At 34.8% G+C, this 20,018-nt stretch overlaps 1 protein-coding gene across 5 annotated transcripts in view; it reads right to left on the bottom strand.

Moving 5' to 3' along the window:
- ADAM23 (ADAM metallopeptidase domain 23) overlaps nt 1-20,018 on the bottom strand; it is a 73,507-nt gene that overhangs the window by 8,185 nt on the left and 45,304 nt on the right. For 2 of the 5 annotated variants that reach the window (XM_085299366.1, XM_085299370.1), the window contains exons 17-25: nt 19,551-19,637; nt 18,924-19,004; nt 17,248-17,298; nt 16,683-16,746; nt 15,026-15,131; nt 13,416-13,535; nt 12,258-12,426; nt 10,762-10,873; nt 725-815 (exon numbers count right to left, since the gene is read on the bottom strand). In XM_085299366.1, coding sequence (XP_085155492.1) covers nt 725-815; nt 10,762-10,873; nt 12,258-12,426; nt 13,416-13,535; nt 15,026-15,131; nt 16,683-16,746; nt 17,248-17,298; nt 18,924-19,004; nt 19,551-19,637 — 881 coding nt within the window. Of the gene's footprint in view, nt 1-720; nt 816-10,761; nt 10,874-12,257; nt 12,427-13,415; nt 13,536-15,025; nt 15,132-16,682; nt 16,747-17,247; nt 17,299-18,923; nt 19,005-19,550; nt 19,638-20,018 lie in introns of those variants that run through there. The other 3 variants (XM_085299367.1, XM_085299369.1, XM_085299368.1) reach the window with 2 other exon arrangements.

Genomic DNA, 20,018 nt, shown 5'->3' with positions numbered 1-20,018 from the left:
AACAGTTATAAGTGAAATGACTATTTTATAACTATCAAGAGTAGCATACTATATTAAAGTAGAAATGAGTGAGAATTATTTGTTTCAGGAGATGGTTCAGGATTTCATAATAGTCTCTAATCCTGAATTGAAATTTAAAAAATTATATATATAAATTTGTGAATTTGATGCGAGTGAGCAATGATGATAATTAGTAATGACCAACAAAACCTGGCTCTGGTACTTCTGAGACAACTGCTTCTGTAATATGTTTTTACTATTGAAAACTACTCCTTTACTACCACCATTTACCATTTTCCTGTAAAGGTTATGATTATAAAAATGCTTATTAAAATATTATTGTATTCAGAATCAACATTCTTCAAAATAGGTATCTTTGGGGTTTTGTTTTTTTTCTTTAAACCCCTAGAGTCAATTTGTGATAAGAAAACCATGACACTACTAATTGAAAGTGAGGAAAAAAAATACATCTTGCTTGTTAAGTGTTAGTTAAGTTATTTCTCTAATTGTTCTTCAACTTTGCACCCTGATGATATCTGTGTCTTGAATCCATTTCCTCCTCTCCCTCAGTGCATGCACAATTCTTTCTCTTTAAAGAAGTTTGTTATATTTGGTTTGGTTTTTTTTTTGGTTAAATCTTGTAGCAGGAACTCAAAATTTAGTGATGTAAGCAAGAAATAGAAATGCCATAGCCACTGAAGAGAAGACATGCGGCATTGCTTACTTAAAGCCCCATCCTGTCCCCCCAAGGACAATAGCTGCTACCAGGATGGCACCAGCGATGGAGCCTATTATAAGATTGGTGGCACTAGGACCTGTGATAAAGGATTATGGGAAGAAAGACATAAGAACCAACCACTTTATTCACAGTAAGTAAGTGAAGCAATTGAAGGGTAAGCAAACAATTAAAGGAATAGAGACAGCACACAAGGTGATGTCTGTAAACATTTTCAGCAGGCCCAACTTACTTTTCTTTAATAGTAAAAATGAACAAAGCTGTTGGTCTTTCCCAGTCCTACATTAACTTCTACCACATGTCAAAATCTAATATTAAAGCATAAACTCCATTATCTAGCAAATAAACTGYCATCTGAGGGCTCTAAGGTTGTAATAATTCCTTAACTTAAAGGAAAAAAGTATGAATGCTGTATTTTTTATGTCTACAGCAAATGTGAAAAAATAGGCTTTTTGATTTTTTTTTTCTTTTTATGTAGATCCTGAAAGATGGTAGGTATTTTACTTTGAGCTAAGAGGATCTAGCACTACTTGCTAATCAGAGTCCCTACAATTACATCAGTGCTAACTTTGCAAACAATAGCTTGACAAAAGCAAAAGGACTATATAATTAGGGAGTGAAGCTGAAACAAAAGCTGTATTCCTATTAAACTTCTCAATATCAAAGCATTTCATCAGCATCCTCACAAAGCTACTTAACAACAAAGTGGGTGGGGTGGAGTAGGAAAAAAGAACAACAAAAAGAAGCTGCACAAAATAATTTGTGCAATTTTCTGAAGAGGGCAAGAGAACACCTAAATACAAAATTCATAATTAACTCTTGAGTGATCTATTTAGAGAGGGTGGAGGAAAACAGACAATAGGGATCACTGTTTTACCAATTTAATTGCTCAAAACAAGAATTTCCTATTGAGCAGCCTTTGATGTAAACCTAATTGCATCTGAGTTCAAGGTAAAATGAAACCAACACCACAGTTCTTCTGCAGCATGCTGCATACTCTTTTTAAACATTTACATGTCCAGGATTAGCCTTCAAAACCAGTTCTTACCTCCTATCACAGTCCCCCAAAACCTAGACTTCCACACTGCAACAGAGAATTGCTATTCTAAATATTCTGCTGCTGAGTTTGAACAACTGTCAGACAGCTGGCTAAGAGGAGGCAGCCTCAACAACTGAAAGCCTGACGGTGTTAGCTCAGTATCACAAACACCTTCTGCCCAATCCCAGACACTACAAGAAGAGAGCACCTAGGATTTAAAAAATTATCAGTGACCTAACTTCATTGCACACATTACATGGTTCCAGTAGCAGCGCTTTTAGATACCAGATTAGCCAAAGGGAAACCAAGCTCACTTTTTTTTTTTTTTTTTTTGGGGGGGGGGGGGAGCGGAGGAGGTGGAGAGGGGGGTAACATTCAATGGTATGATGAAAGAATTATTCTGCAAAGATGTCATTAACTGGTTTGTAAAAATATACATTTCAGGGACTGATGAACATACAGACACACCTGAAAGTCCATGCAATTTATCCTTTTGAAGTATTTTTGAAGTATTATACATAAAAATTATCTTCCCCTCATCTTACAGAACAAAAACCCAGATTTTGCCATGAACTTAAGCTGAATAGTACATTGGTTTTCTGAGGAGCTCACCAGGACTTCAGGACTGCTTGTTTATTTGTTTCAAACAAGTGTACCAAAATATGCAAAATATACATTCTCCCAAATCCTTTCAAACATCTGATTTAAAAATGCCTTCCTGCCAAGCAAAGAGTGTTCGGGAGTACCAGTAAAAGACTCGGACTAAAAAGAAATAGAGTGAGCTTTACATATATAAGCAGTGCACAAACTTGACAACAATAATTAAGGTCATTTTTCACAATTTGGAAGACTTACTTAGACTTACCTTTAAAATTCCACCTGGCTATAATCAACAGTAGTGAGCGTGGTGGAGAGTAAACAAGGGCCATTTCACAGGCATTATATTCCCAGTTAAAACATTCTTTCAACAGTTAGTAGGCCTAATGAGCTCCTGTATCCGACTCAGAAGTACGACTTTGGATTTTCTTTATCAAAAGATTGTACACAGCAGAAGATCAAAAACACAGCAACTATTGTCTGTAACAATTTTAGAAACCTTGAAAAATTCTGAAGCTGATTGCTTGCTAGCCATAGAATGTTATTTTCTCCAGAAAAACGTGGCAGTATTTATTATGATTAACTGATAGTACTATATTCATAATTTAGATAAGGAAGTACCAAATGGCCACTTTTCAACATTTCCTCACAGGAAAACTATGTTCCTGGTTGTTAATTGGGGAGCGGGGGAGAGATGGGGAAGGGGGAGGAGGATGTTTGCTAGTGCACATCCATTTAACAGGCAGACTGGACTTTCAATACAAGACACCATTACTGTTTTTATTTACTGTAAGTATGGAAGAATTCAATTAAAACTTAAAGAGAAGAGGATAATATACAATCCAATTTGGTTTGGTTAAGCAGAAAAACAATGAAATTACAGTAAATGTTAAAGGGGTTGTGAAAAAACATTTTTCAGCTCTTACTCAATTTCATAAAGTGTCATTAAGTAAAAGAAGTGGCATTCAGTTTTGACAAAACAATTTTGAAAAATTGAATACCTGTAACTATTAGGCAATCTGCTAGAGAGCCTTATAGCAGAGTAAAGAATAGATGGCTGTGGATAAAGGCATGCCTGTTCCTGTGGAATATTTTATAACTGCTTCACAGTACTTTGGGAGTAGTTCATATGAAGGCAGGGAAAGAGCTGTTTTTCCTAAATTGAAACTGGAAAGGAAACATTCAAGGTAAAATTTTACTTTTATCAACAAGACTATAATCTAATTTCAAGACTTTAGTGTGAAAACAGCTGGTGAAATGCTTGTGATTACTAAATATCAGCCCCTTGCTTATGGGGATAGAGTTCTCCAGCTGAGGAGTTCCAAAGTTCAAAATATTTACAAAGATGTAAGTGGCTTGTTGGGAAGCCATTTTAAAGAACATAACAGACCACACATGAAAGTACTTAAAATAGAATACAAATAATTTTACATATTGTTGTTTACCTTGCCTTAAAGATATGCATTATGTTTTATCAAGCATATCAATGAATTTAGATTATTAATAAAGTAGGATTTAGCTATCAATATGAAGTGCACATTGCATCAGGTTGTTACTTTAGTTAATAACATTTATGAAAAAAATATAAATAAGAAAGTTTCAGCCAAATAAACTTTTCTGCTCACTGGACTTGGGTGCTTGACATTAATATATGCAGACTGAAAGCAAGAGAAAAGTTTTCACCACCACTGTACTGTGGGGTCAGTTTCCACCCAGACTGGTGATGTGCGCTCAGGGTTCACTTGTTCTCCGTAACGGCCCACTGCTATAACCCGCAGGCACAGTTAGCCAGGAGGAAGCTTCTGCACGCGCACCAGACCCCCGGCACACCCCACTCCCGCAAGGCGCTCGCTGTCCGGCACGGCCACCGCTCTTTGCTACCATGTTATCTCTAGCCATCTCTTAAGAGCCTGATACAAAACCTACCGACAGTGTTAAAACAGTACATACCTCTCACTAATTTCTCTGGATTTCAGACTATTCCCTAAATCTTAATCATCATCAGACAGACTCTACAAAGAAAGAACAATACATTGTTTTGAAATTCATCTTGTCATATAAGAGGTGAGTTTACTACAGATTGTCCTGAAAGTAACAACCAACAAGTTGTTTGATATTTTCTTTTCTAAAACGTTTATTCCTTTTACCTATCGCTTGCCAACCAAATCCTCCAGCTTAGGTTATCAAAGCCAGATGTCCATTTCAGGATGAAATCTGGAAGAAAATGATTCAGCTGTATTATCCTACGTGATTACTAAAATAACTTCACAGAGCATTAAGCTGAAGTATTTCTACAAATTGAAGAAAAGTTTACAACTGACAAGTGAAGTGGGGAGGGAGGAGAAGGAAGCGCAGCGCTGGCATTGGGCCTTTCTACATAACCGTAAAAATTCATCCCAACCTGGTCAAGTTTCCAAACTCTGAATATTGTGTCTCCACTGCACTGCTGCCCAGACAGAGCAGGCAGGTGACGAACACAACCTCCCCTGCACCTGTTGTGGCAACCACCAGGGACCAGAGGGCACTGGGAATGCGGAGGGTGTTTGTGCTGCCTCTGTTCTTTCTTGAAACCAAGCAGCAAAACGCAGCAGTGGCTTGACTTGGAGATACACATCTGAAGGAACCAAAGGACTAGGATAAAAGACCGATGGGGTCACAGAGAGAGCAAATAAATAAAAAAAAGGCTGGAATTAGAGCAGAAGAATACAGAAGCAAGAACAAATGGGGATGTCGGTCAGAGCAGAGGGGAACTGTGACAGGAGGCAAGGCAAGAAAAAACAGAAGGGTACAAGACAGTGTAAGCAGAAGGTAAAATTGTCCTTAAGCACTAGTAAATACTCTGCTTCAGAATACCCCTATTTAGTATATATTGTGCTCCAGAATCTAAGTCCTGAACCTCTAAATCTTCACAGTCTTCATTCTTTAGCAAACAGCCGTAAAAGCCACCAGTAAAACACAGACCTGGTCTTTCTCAAGCAGACGGTCCAAGACCTTCTTCCTTTTATTTGTTTTTCTGTAAGTTGTCCACTGTGGGTGCAAAGCTCTCTAACTCTCCCGCAAATCTAAGCTGTGGGGTTCGCGTAACAGTCCAGTTCAGAAGAAAGTGAGAAGTTAAATGTAGAGTTGCAAAACCAAGCACACAAAATGCTGCCTATTATTGGAAGACTCCCTAATTGCCTTGGCCTTAATGAGAACTGTGCATGAATGTTTTTTCACAGTCTGATTAGAAATCAAACTATCTTGTTCCACTTCCCCCCGTTCAGAGAGGCGCACTGTCACATGACAGATGCCTTTAGAAGATTGGTGATACAGCATTAGAAGAACAGTGAAGTTGGAAATGTCAGATGAGCAGAATAACAGCATTTTGTTCTGTGGTTTGCACTGTGTTCTGTGCACACAGAATAAAGATAGTTCATTCTAGTATACACTGACCAAACCCCTCTCTCTCTCAAATAACCACTCTTAAAATTGAGGCAGCAGGCTAACACTTAAGCTTATTTCCCCATAATTATGAAAAGACAATGAAAATATGTATTTCTTGTATATATGCTCTACATATGAGTTCTATACTATAGCATTCTACTACCTTAAGGTAACATAATCCTAACAGAACATCAGAAATTTTCTGTAAAACTAGCTATATATACACACTATTCTTATCAAATTTCCTTTTCTCAGATTTAGTGACCCACTATTAGACTGAAAATTCCACGGACTGGAATAAAGAGTTTGTGAATTATATCAAATAGTCTGGGTTGCTATGAGTGCATTTTGAAAAATAATCATAAACTTTCAAAATTTTCCCATTTTTATAATTTAGAGTGATGGAAACATTTAGACATTTAATTATATTGTGACGATGTAAATATTCACAAACTTATTTTTTTATGCCCCACATTATCCCAGACAGGAGAGGGTTCAACACTGCATGAGCAAATCACACGACACAGACACAGTCAAATCACACGACAAATACGGTCACCACATGACAAAGCTAATGGGGTAATGCACAGAGGGCTCAGGTGCGTACGGTTACCTCACACACTAGGCACCAAACATAAAACTCAAACTAAGAAAAATGCTTACTCTATTCCCCACCCTGTGCCTCCAAAAATCACCCCCAAGGCCAGAATGGTCCCTGCCACTGCACCTATTAGCCTGTTAGTTGCCATGCTCACTGTGCGGAGGGAAAAGGGAAGATCTTTTAAGGAAATGATCACAAGTCATATATGTCTGAAAACATGAAATAATACCTCAAAAGAAAATTTTACTCTGTAATCCATTCTCTGTCAAACAATTTAAACCTCCTAACAAACTTTTCTTTACTCAAATACTGTAGCTCTAAAAATTCTGAAATGTGCTATATCTGGCTTTATATGAATACTTGCAAATACTTCAGTAAGAAGTTTTCCTGTAAATTTAAGACTATTTCTTTTAGATTGTAATTCTATTGCATATTTACTTAAAATGGAATATCCTCAACCTGCTGTTTATTTAAAGCAGCCAAAGTATTAAAAAAATCACCAAAAACTTCCTTTTGATCACCAGAAACATACTGTATCCATAATATAACTAAACAAATGACAACTGTTTTTTTGGAAACCGTTCCATTGCAGGAAAATATTGTTTCTAATTAATTCTATTATTAGTTGTTATATTCCTTTGCTACTGTATTTATATATGTGACTTTGTATTTATCTATATCTTACCAAAACACTAGTTTTAAAAGGAAAAGCCTATACTAGAAATGCGTTTCAGGTAACAACCTGAAATTTCAATGTTCTGATGCTCTTAGTATCTTTTTTTTTCATTTTTGAAGGGAACTTTTGTGAGAAAAACCATCTATGCACTTTCTGTGCTATAAAAGATTAAAAATAGGATAGATTCATTCAGTCATAATAGACTGTAAGCAAGTATCTGAATTCACAGATACGAGCTTCTTAGCCTAATGGGAAATTCTCTAAGGGACAAAAACTTCATAGTCTTCATGTTGAAGAAAGTCTATTTTGAAACTTGTTTCTTACCTTTTCTTCCATTTCATAAATATACACATGCACACACACACTTAAGACATAAATTTTGCATTAAAAGAAACAAACACACACCATTCCACTAGCTAAACGAGGGCCCAATTCTGCAAATGAAATTGCAAAGGAAGAAACTTGTGTACATAGGGAGCCCCAGTGACTTCAAAACTAATGACCAACACTAACCTAATTCAAAATTTCTGCAGTAGTCAAAAACTAATGGCAAGAATTCCTTATCTTCCCAAAACAGTTACTATCCTGAATTACTCTAGTGTGGGTCTGTTAGTACAGGATACAGTAGGTTGCTGAGTTTAAACTAATTTGAGACTCATGAATTAATACCAACATAATTATGGACAGCTAATTTCTAAATCTTGAAATATAGAATGAAGGCAAAAGCAATTGATGGATGATGGAAAGATCTGTAAAAAAACAAAAACAGTGCAACAGGAGCAGCAGTCAATTATCAATTATAACAATAAATGAATAGCAAGAAATACTTGTTAGCTATACATACTTGTAGTAAGAACAATGCAGGACTGATGGTGTGAAAACTGTTAAATCAATTATATGAATTTTCACATCTCTAAAAAGGCTTATAACCTCTCTCTAAATAATTACCTACTCTCATGCTATTTAAGCACTAGGTTTCAACACTAAGCTTCATAGTAAATTACTGAAATCAGAAGAGGTTAAAGACCTGAATTATACAACACATAAAAGTTATTGACTTAAGCAAATCTTTCTTCAAAGTGCCTCACAATGAAGGAATAGGAGTCAAATTTATTTACAGTTTGTTCTCCGTGTTATATCAAAGTGTAGCAATTCCAACAGGAGTATTCATCTTACTGCAAAGAATAGCTCATCATCAAGAGACTTCTAAGAAATAGTCTTTCTGCCTGTACATGGTGAAAGGCATAAAATAGATGGAAGAGATTTGTTACTTAAAAGAAAAAAAAGAAAAAGAAAAAAAAATCTGTAAAACAACTGTGTAACCTATGGAAAACTTTCCCAGGGTTGTGTTTATGTTTTTGAATAAACATTACGGGTAAAATCTCCTCTCTCTTTTATGTCTTCAGCCCAAATCCCTCAAATACATTTTTTGCTTTCAGTTTTAACAGTTCAGGTATCTGACAGGTTAGATCAACCCCAAATTACAAATATGTTAATCTAAAGATGAAAATAAATCCAATATTTTCTAAATGAAAAAAAAAGTGCATATCCTCAGTGCAATACTTAAAAACTCTTTTCCACTTTTCTTGGAATCTGGACATGGTTCCACTTGAAGAATGAGGAAAACTGAAAGATCAATGTATTCCACTTGAAAGAACTTAACCTCTCAAAAACTGACATATAGGAAGTGTAGTATCTCAATACTGTACAAATTGAAGGCTTTATATCAGTTCCACAGATGGGGCTATTCACTCTGTCCAGGCTTTATTTCATGGATTTTCCCTGGCTTTGAGAGTCAGATTACACTAATCCTAGTATAAATCCTAATTCTAGAATTCTAGTCATAATAGATGCCATTTAGTTTAGATGTGATGTTCTTACACCTGAATCTGCTATACTTATCTCAAACTAAGTTTGAGAAAACTCAAACTTAGGGCTATGGAAAAACAAAGTATTCTGGTTTATACCTGAGACTTGTAAAATGGCATATGACATAAGTAGTGCTGGTAACAAAGGAGGAAAAAAATCTTAAAAGAAAATACTTAATTACCTTGGAGCTTTACAGAACTACAGGAAACTATTTCTGTAACCTTTCTGACATAGAAATTCATAGGTAAAAAAAAACATAGGTAAAAATAATTCTATTTTTTAAAATTTGTTCTTTGAGCCATCTTGTAACAGAAACTTATTCTGCCTTTTTTAGTGGAGTCTACTGAAAAACGGAGACCAATGTTATGTCTGTATCTACTGGCAGAAATCCATACAGATACTATTCATTTAAGACTTTTTCCTCTAAACATTTCAGCACAGATATATTAATTTTCAAAAAGGTATTTCCATTCTGAAATTACACAAGTTAATTTGAATTACGAAAACCTAACAAGATAAAAGTACCTTCTTTGATGCCCTTCTTATAGACCTTTTTTATAGAGGAAGAAATCTTATTTCTTACCCACAGCACTTGGAAATAAGCAAGACAAAATTCAAGTGCTCTTAAATATCACAACAGTAAATAGTGCTCTCCTCATCCACACAGAAAGAGAAAAAGAGAAGTATCCAGCTCTATAGTGCTCTTTTTTTTTTTTAAGACTCTGTAAGCAGCATTCCACAGTTAGGAATTTTTTTTAATGGGAAATCGTAAGACAAGCAGCTTCGTAAGATGGGGCACAACTAGGCAACTCTAAAGTGAACCATGGTAGAGTTAGGAGTCAGGAAGTACCTGCAAAGATTCCCTAATACAAATATGGACTGTTCTAGAGAGCTTCCTTCAGAGTGAGAACCTCTTTTAAGATGATGTCTTCAGCAGCCCCTAGTAAAGCTCTGCCAGAACCGTTCTGCTAAGGGGCAAAAGAATAAAGCACACAAGACAGAAGTGGAGCCACTACAGAGGCACATAAGAAAATTCTGTCTACCCTTGAAAACCTGGATATTTTACAAAGTAATCAGTTACTGTCTGCACCACAAGGCCTGCATTTTTAAACTCTATCTTCTTTCAATCCAAAGACATTCTTTGGCAGAGAAGTTGGGGAGAATTTCAAGTTCTTTTGTTCCTTTCGAGAAATGTTTCTGACAATTTATTTTCCTAATAGCTCCTCTTTGTATATCTACTTCATACTCAGTTGAAATACCTACTAAGTACATAAAAGTAAAAACTCTAAGCAATAATGGTTTTAAGAACAGCATAAGTCTAATTTAAGAATTGATTATTTATTTCTTTTTCTTCCCACTGAAACCTGATGCTGAAAAACCAAGGCTTTCTTCACTGGGGACATTCCAATTTCCCCTTTGTTATGTCACAGCTCTCTGAAACCGCTGAGAACAACTAAGGGAACTGGAAATCTCTAGCAGCAGGTAAGTACTGAATTCTCATATAAAAAAATAAGAACTGTGTTTAGTCAGCTTCCAAATACAGAAAAGAAAAATTGTAAAGAATGAAGAAAAAGGGGTGAAGGAAATATCAGGAAGTACATACATTTATGTATTGAAATCTTCCCAACATTTAAGTTAGAAAAATAAAAGTTTTACCAATTCTCAAAGCAGACAGACATACATCATCTAAATGACACAAAATTTTAGTGTCTGGTTCTAAACAGGACTGTATAGTATTTCTCACCAGTTCTACTATCATGTACCAGCAGAAAAATGTCATAATTATTTGAAAAGAACAACAAAACTGAAATCACACAAACCCTTGGGTCCTTCGTCCTTCTTGTTACCAGTATCCCTGATAGGATCATCAATGCTGCAGTCTGTCCCGGCCCAGGAAAAATTACAAATGCAAGTGGCTTCATTACTACACACCTGGAACAGGAAAGGGGGGAAAAAATGACAGAAATGGCTTTTTTATCACATTCTATTATGTTCATTTAACATCTAATTGGGTATTTTATTTGCAGAATAAAATTTATCCACCTATGTATTTTAACAGTAACACTGAGTGTTTAGAAAGAACGTAACACATGAATAACCTGAAAGTTTGCTTTAACCCTTGAATATATTCAGATGCTAGCAAGTGATGCTTTCCACATGAAAAAGAACATGGAATGTGTTATTGGAAGAAGTGACTAAAGAAGAAACATGACACAGGAAATACACACAAAACAAAGAATGAAATTTTGATTATAGGTTTAGAAGGGAAATCAATCATTAGGAATCAGTTAATAACATCTTTTAGACACTGGAACATAATGTCAAGAAAACTCGTAAATTAAGTAGTCTATACAATAACGATTAGAAGTAAATAGCATATATATTTTTTAATTTTTATCCCATTCTGCATCTTGAAATATTCACCAAAGAATCTTATTTAGAAAGATGAAGATAAATGCATCTTTTGACAGGTTTGGTGAACTGAAATATTCTTTTAGAACTGTGAATCAGAATCATCCAAAGCAAAACAGAAAAAGAAGCGTAGTTCTCATTGCTTACACCACTCTCCAAAAGTACCAAGAGAATTTCCAGATTCCTACTACTTCCTCTACTTTCCAATTTAAAAATTTTTCTTCTTGAATCCAACTGACTTTTCTTTGCGAGGCTCAAATTCACTTCACATCTTCAATTACACATGAGGAAAAAAAAAATTCTTAAGCAAGTATCTGTAAGAACTGCAACAGTCAACTGAATCCCACAGTGGCTCCTCCTTTCCTTAAGGAAAATGTGAAGTATAGCTAGCCTAAAATGGAAGAGTTTTATCAATATTACAGTTAAGACATGGAGTAGTGTATTTGTCCAGCAAAACATACCTACCATCTAGACTAATGAACTTACGTATAAAATAGCAAGATATAATGTGCCTGAATATAAAATGATAGACTTAGTGTATATCCAAGAAGTATATCATTTCTGTTGAGGTCCAATAGTTTAGAATTTAATTACTTAAATCACCAGGTATAACTCCGTAACACAAAACCACTTTATAAATGTGTTATTTTGCAGGAAAAAGTTTAATTGAAGATTGGAAGAAGCCTGAATTATGAATAATACATTACAGAAACTCTTTATAACTGACATCAAAGCTCTTTCTTTCTAGTAATGAAAACATCACTTTGGATATAATTACAAAACTGATTTAATAACTTCAATAATTTTATCTGTGCTTCTCATGTTGTAACAGAATGGCAGTCTTACAGAGAATCTAAGAGACAGCCAGAGAGGCTTTAGCTGCTAACATCCAGTGCAGACTCACCCCATGACCGGAACAGACTTTTCCATTAGAACCAATGGGACAGCTGCTTATGTTCAAGGACTGAATTGGCAGGCACTTTTTGTCCAGACACATCATGTGAGGACCACATGGAGCTCCATCTTCCACATAACCTAAATCTGTATCATCGTCTAAAAGAACATGAGCACCACTAGGAGAAACAAATTTTAAGATACTGTTAGTATTAGGACTAGAGTCTTTTGAAAACAAGAAACATGTCAGTGTGTGGTACCTCACAGCTTTCTCTCTTCCAAGCATACAGACAAAATGAACAAAGTTACAGTCTTTCTGTCTGCTTGTAACATTGACAAAGTGTTCGAGTTGACAGACTAAAAAGAAATCTAGATAATGACTTAAATACTCAAAAAATGCACCTTAATTTGTTTTGGTTTTTTTGGGGGGGGGGGAATTTTGTTTTTTCTAAATCAAGTCTTTGATGAGCCAAGGGTATTTTTAATGCTGCAGAATGTTTTTGCTAGAAAATGCTAAACACTAACTTCCCATGGGGCAAGAAGTAACATTAAAAACAAAAACAAAAAAAAGGGGGGGGGGGAAATAACAGGAATTAAAAACCATTGTTCACTCACGTTCTACCTACACAAGAGAATATTCTTAGCATAACAATGTTGCCAATATCTTTAAAATACAAATCCAGTTTTGTCCATGACAGTAGAGTAAACCCACTAACATGTCCTTTAACCAATCCATAGCTTAACCTTTTATCCTGCCACAAATTTTGAGAATACTCCAAACAATTACATTAATATATGGATCTTTGGCAGTTACAGACAACATTTATTACTTTATTTTTCCAGGAAAGTCACAATGCTGAGCATTAAATTCTGGCTATGAAATTCTTCTCTTGGTTCAGAGAGAGTAAGCAGGAGGGCAACGCACATTTTACCCACTTCAAATATGGGAGTATTAGTCTTTTTTTTTTTAATTTCTTCTCTCTCTCTCTCTTTTTTTTTTTTTTTTTTTTTTTTAAGTCAAAGGGAGAAATACCACTCCAGAATAATCACTTTGCTTTAAGTTATTAGTTATTTAACAAAACATATTCTTTTACATTTATCTCTATCATAATTTGCTTAGGTTTGACAGAGAAAAATCAGCTTGGAACACTGCATTACTTTCTTTTACCTGCAGTCCACTATGCGCCCTTGGTGATAAAAAGAATTTGGGATAATTTCTCCTTGAACTTGACCAACTCGTGGAACTTTTGTAAGATTAGTGCAGAGCAAAAAGCCACAGAAAACATCACTGTAAAATGAAAACATAATCAAAAAGTTGCTGCAGTAATATGAATTAAACTTACAAAAAAAAAGACTGGTAATGCTGCTTCTGGTCATAAATAATGTATTACCGTAAGTTGGGTGATACATTTTCAGTGTACAACTTTGGAAATAAAATATTATTTGGTATACATAATAGTGGCAGCATCTGATGTTAACTGGCAAACATTAATGGCAAAGGCAGAAACAAGTAGCTGTTTAAATTGATGTGTCAGGGCATAGTATTTACCTAATGTTGGCATAAACAAAATTGTATATGTGCTCTAAATACAATATAGTAAAAAAGAGCCAAACTGCACAAAATTTTGTCATACTAGACTATATTATGTTTCTCTCTCTAGTAGCTCGGACACTGCATGCTAATGTGGAGTCTGAATTTTTAATTACATTTTATTCCCCCTGCAGGACAACTGAACCATAATGATACTCATTATATGCAGTGTGTGCACCTGAATTTTGGTAAAGGGGCTATTTTATCTGTTGTTAAATTGTGTCTGCAATCTTTAGTAGCCGCCAGCAACTTAAAACTTACATTTTTGGCTCGAATTGTCCAAAGTCATAGAAACAGCTGGAAACAGTATTTGTTAAAACTGCATAGATTATAAGTGGCTCTGCAGCTAGACCATTTTTGTGCATCTTTTAACCAACAAAGAAAGCTTTTCTGCAAATGAAGTTTGCAATATATATACCAGCAGAGCAGTATTTTTATGTGAATACAAAGAATATCCATTAAAACTTACTTCCTTATGATTCTATCTTAAAATTTAGTCATATAAAATCCAAACAAAATATAATGCCATTTTGACAAACATTTAATAGTTGAAGACGACATAACCCACTCAGAGACTGAGTTTTTTTCATGCACACTACAGAATTAAAAACAGTAAATAAATCAGGAGAAATTTAAGTCTATTTATGAATGATCATTGACACATAAAGGAAATTAAATCAAATATTCATCTAGTCATGATCATAGGCAATGAATCATCCATTTTCTCTATAGTGTACAAATGTGTCCTAAGGTCAGAGACAGTTCCTATCTGGCCTAAATAAAGGTTGGAAAAAATCTGAAATAGCACAATCTGATATCAATTCCAGAACCATTCCTGCAGGCAAAACCAGTGTGTGCATTTGCAACCCAAATCATCCCTACTCGATCTGAGGTGTCTGTTTATTACGAACTTTGTGACTTTTTGCTGCCCTGTCCCCAGCTCCTCTGAAAGCATCAAACTGCCAGTATATCTGTTTGAAAACTCAGATGTTCTAAAGAACTGCATTGCTGAGTCACCCATGGATTTTTCAGAGCTACGGAACATTTCTTAATTATAAATCTTGTGAGTGAAAGAAGACTCAAAACAATGTAAAACAAACTGCTGAAATGTTAATAAAAAAGTAGGAACTATTAGACCATATTAATCTATCTTAAAAGGCAAATCATCTCTACCAAACTGAACTTACTGCTTGCTACACTGAATCCATCGGTCTCCGTCCTTCCCACAGTTTCCTTTTTTTGTGCCTTCTGTATTAAGCTTCTCATAACAAAATTTGTCAGATCCTGAAGACTCTGTTGATGAGAAAAGGAATGTACTGTCCACTGATGACAAGAGCTACAAAAACTCATGGATTTTTTTTTAAAGCAATTCTCTACATTTTTTAACATTAACAAAAATTTTAAATCTAACCACAAGTGTATTTATACAGATGGTATTTTCCAGCAACAACAGTGGGAACCTAAGCAGATTGAACTAGTGGCACCTACAGATGACTTTTAAAAATAATCCCTGATGTTCAGTATTTGCTTTAGACTTCTATAAAAGCAATCTCTATAGTGACTGTATTATAGTATCCATTTAAATACATCTCCAGTCTAATTTTGTTCACAGTTGTAACAATTGCCCATAGATTTAATCTAATTCCCTCCACTGCAATTATTCCTAATCTGTACTTCTGGAGATCAAAGATTTTTATATATGACATATATCTTTCTGACATTAACTTAGGGTTTTATTTATTTATTTTTAGGGAGTTCACAAAGAAAACAAGGTTGAACAGACAGACTGTGATTTCTACTCCTAAAAATGAACACATGCAGACTTTCCAAACTGATGGATTTAAGCCATAATTATTTTACTAACAAGCCAATCTGATTTTTCAAAAGATAATTTAGAAAATAAATGAAGAAAAGCACCTAAATTATATAGAGGAAAATAAAATGCTAAAGGTAAGAGTGGCTTCAGTGAAATGATTGCAAAGAAGAAAATCTGAACATTTTAAAATATCATATTGTGTAAGATGCAAAGAAATTAGTTAACTGTAACATCCATTGTCTTTATTAACACGAGCGTGAGATGCCAGCACATAGCTCAAATAAGCATCAAAAGACAAAGAAAATGCTTTCTCCATCCAATTTCACATTTAAGTAGCATAAAACAAACAATAAATGGTAAAATAACCCTTGCCCCCCACTCAGAGGAGGATCCTTCTGTCATAAATAGGCAGCATCAACAGTAGCTGTTGTATTTAGAAAAAGCACACAAGAAAAYGTTAGGTGCAGGACATCCTATTAGGTCTGCTCTGCTGCACTATCTCAAAGTCATTACACAGAGCATTTATCCCTTCTCAGGTGCAAGCAAAATTCATAACAAGTGTTAATTCTATTTTACTACATACTTAAATTTGCAATGTGTATATAAATTCATACTAATGTACTAAGCTAGACCTGGGATTAACATAAGGTTTTTTCCTGGATACAGAATGATTTAGAAAAGTGAGACAAGGCAGAACACCTTTAGCATGAACTACAGCTAGGATAAAGAAATAAACAAAACTCCTTCACCTTTCTGTTTTGAACTACATAAAAAAAAATCCTGAAAATAAAATTTTTTTTCCAGTAACATTAACTCAAAGTCATCAATATTTTGGAATGTCTACAACTTGAAATTTCACTTGGCAATCAAGCCACAGTTTTTCACTGCTTTTACTGAGCAGAAAATTTCAACTGAAAAGAGCAAGAAAAAAAATAAAAACATTAAAAATACAACCACCTAAAAATACAAAACAAAGGAGAGAACGAATGGGAAAAAAAATATATTTAAGGTAGTTAAATTCAACCTACTGGATCCCCAGATATATTTGCACTGATTATCTCTTGTCTTGCATTCCCCATTATAGCAACGGCCCTAAAAAAAAACAAAACAAAACAGAACATGTTAACAAGGAAAGCTAAACATTGTTTCTTTTCTTTCCCCTCCCCCAACATATGTCTCATTTTGATTCTTCACCCACATAGTGGAACGTATAATAGCTTTCATGAACTGGGTAGTTGTCAAAACTAGAGGACACATATTGGTCCAGATTCTTGAAGTATTTTGGTGTCTAATACTTACTTAAATTTCAGCAGCTGCTTTATACTTCTCACTTACATAGCTGCAAAGAGCTTATTAACATGCAGTGCAATAAAAGATCTACCTGTAAAATGTAAACATACCAAGCAGATTTTATTCAAACTAGAAATTTTTTACTATTCATAGAGTGCACAAAGCACAAACATCATCCATGTCTGAAAGACCAAACTCATGAAGAAGTATGGAGGACAGGCTTAAAAAAAAAAAAACAAAAAAAACACAGCTTTTAGTCAGTTTCTACTTGCTGATGTGCAGGGATTTTAAAACGTTACATACCTGATTAGAATCACAGGCATATCCGTCTTGTTTATGAAGATTCGGTGGACACTGAAAAAAAGTATATATATATATTTTTTATTAGGTATACAGTAATAATGCATGTAAGGATCACATAGGGAGTTTTCAGGTTTTAGAAAACAAATACAATGCACAAAGTAGATAACCTAATGAAGTAAACAAGATAACTAAAAGCCTTGAAATGTGTAACTACTGCAGGAATCTTTGCAGTATTTAATACAGATAAAAAAAATGAACATCCTTTCCTAAATGCAATCTTACATAAGAGCCATGAAAAACAAGGTTTTATTCTATCTTTACTGCATATTCTTAATGGAAATTAAGGAGGTGAGGCAAGATACAGGCAACACATATGTGCTAAGTAACAGAGTATTTGGTAACTAATGCTGGTACCACATATTTTTTCCTGTGCAGCACTACCACGGCATCCCTTTCAGTTCCATTGAGAGAGCATGCGAGAGGTTAGTTGCAGTCTACACTCCTTTGCTTCAAACTGCCAGGGTTGTGGCTTTTATGACCATGTTAACTGCTGCATTCCCGTGGCATGGAAAGTTTTTCAGTATGAACAAGACATTAGCTCCAGAAGCCTCAGATCACTAAAGGTAAGAACAGACTGGTTCTCAAAGCTTTTCTTCGACAAAAAGGGACTGGTTAAGATTTTGAAAGAGTATGCTGCTGCAGTGTACCATATTAGCCAACACAGAGTGTAATTTCTCTAGCCCTTCTCCCTCACTTTAAGAAGCCTCCATCTGTAGAGTGACAGACTTACAACGAAATCTCACCAACATATTTGTAAGTGTAGATGTCTCAATGATATGTGAAAAAGAGATTATTGTTAATTTATTTTAATCTATAATTATAATGAATGTCTAGAGAAAGCACCACTGATCTACCCTGAATCATATTTTGTCAAAGCTAAGAACTTGATGCGGTAGCAGGATTAGGATGACTGTAGCAGTTATGAAGTCCTCAAACAATTTTGAAACTAAATGCTCAGTATTGAAAGGGAGCATATACAACCTAAAGAGTCAAGGTTTCTGCAAAAATGGAAGATGAACCAAACAGTGACTATATAAAAGAACTCAAGTTAAAATAGCCTTTTTGCTGCTCTTTGTTACCTATACTTTCAAGTATTAGCCAAATGTTTTTGCATGAGAAATACTTAAGATTCACAGCTCTAAAAATTATTATAAGTTTACATTCTCAAAAACATAACACTTCACTCCTAGGTATAATTGTCTACAATGTCTCCAGTTATATTTAAAACTATTTTAATTCATAAAATTAATGTTACTACATTTGAATCCATTCACATTTGCAGTATACTATTTGTATTTATGCTGTGGACCATGCAAAGAGTATATGAGGACATCTAACACAAATACCATAAGGATACATGTAAAGAACCAAGCAAGTTTTAAAAACCAAACAAAGTAATGTAAGTCGTACTTTGAGTCCACTTAGATATTTTTTTCCAGCTTATGGCAGTTTATTTGTATGTTCAAAAAATTCCTTTAGGATGAAAAAGAGATCTCCACAGTTATTGGCAGGTTTATGAGAGTGTAGTTCGTTAGTCTGGATTTTTTTCTTCACTTGACATAAAATGAATGCTAACAAACTTCAATAGTATAAACAGAAAGCTTCTGTATACATACCTGGCCAGAATCTCCAGGGCAGAACTCTGCAATATCACATTCATTCACTGCATATCGACAGTCATAGCCTCGTGGGAAAAACTAGAAAATGAATAATATAGTTCAGGAGGATGACGATTACGCAAAAGCAAAATTCAAGGCTCCTGTTCGGAATGACTCCTCATGTTAATTCTCTGTAAATATTGTTCACACATATATTTGTCTTTTTTGCTTGGCTAACAACAGAACAAAACAATCTCAATAGTTATTTCAAAGTATTTAGCAAGATTTCAGTTTCAGTCTTTTAAAGGCTAAAACTGAAGCATAAAATATTTTGAAAATTTAAGGTATTTTTCTTCCATCTCCAATATTTAAAAAACCTCGTACACTTGGAAGCAGAACTACAGTATAACATTCTTCATCAATGGCACAAATATAGGAGCCATTTTCTACATGAATACACACCTAATCCAATTTATTATTCTCTTTATATTCCAGAATTTATATTGCACATTATCGTTTGGAATAACACAGTCTCAGTTTATATAAGCTATTCCTCTTCATTCTCTTCTTCTAACTATAACAGTCTATACATGACTTCTACGGACAAGTAAAAAGAGACAAAAGATACATTCCAACAACACTCACAAGACATGATGTATTACAGCAAGGTCCATCACTGCAGTGAGCTCCATTAGAAAGGGAGCACTTCTTACAGCAGTCTGCATAGCATTCCTGAAGAAAATATTACGGGATCTATTAGTTCCTCCATTTTAAATAATTTGTCCTTCCCAATCTTTCCAAGAACTATCATGCATCAGCAGACAAAAGATTCAGTGCAGCACTGAGGACTAGAAATCATCAGCTGGAAGAATCCTTTGCACTGCTCAAGTAATAAACTAAAGGGAAAACAGTGATACATGCTATAGCAACAAGAGGATTCACACTTTCTGAAGCCTCATATAGGGCTGGAGTAGCCTGTGCCAGTGCACGCATCTTAGTTAAACTGCATTAAACATAGAAGAAAGATTATGAAAACTAATTATATATGGGATTATATTTAAACAGTCGAACAAGGATTCAAGCCTGAAGGGCAGATTTCTACAGAAAAATTCT

The sequence above is a fragment of the Rhea americana genome, unplaced genomic scaffold, assembly GCF_003343005.1.
Source record: "Rhea americana isolate MKP2758 unplaced genomic scaffold, rheAme1 scaffold_15, whole genome shotgun sequence".
Lineage (NCBI taxonomy): Eukaryota > Metazoa > Chordata > Aves > Rheiformes > Rheidae > Rhea > Rhea americana.
This window is presented reverse-complemented; position numbering and strand designations above follow the sequence as displayed.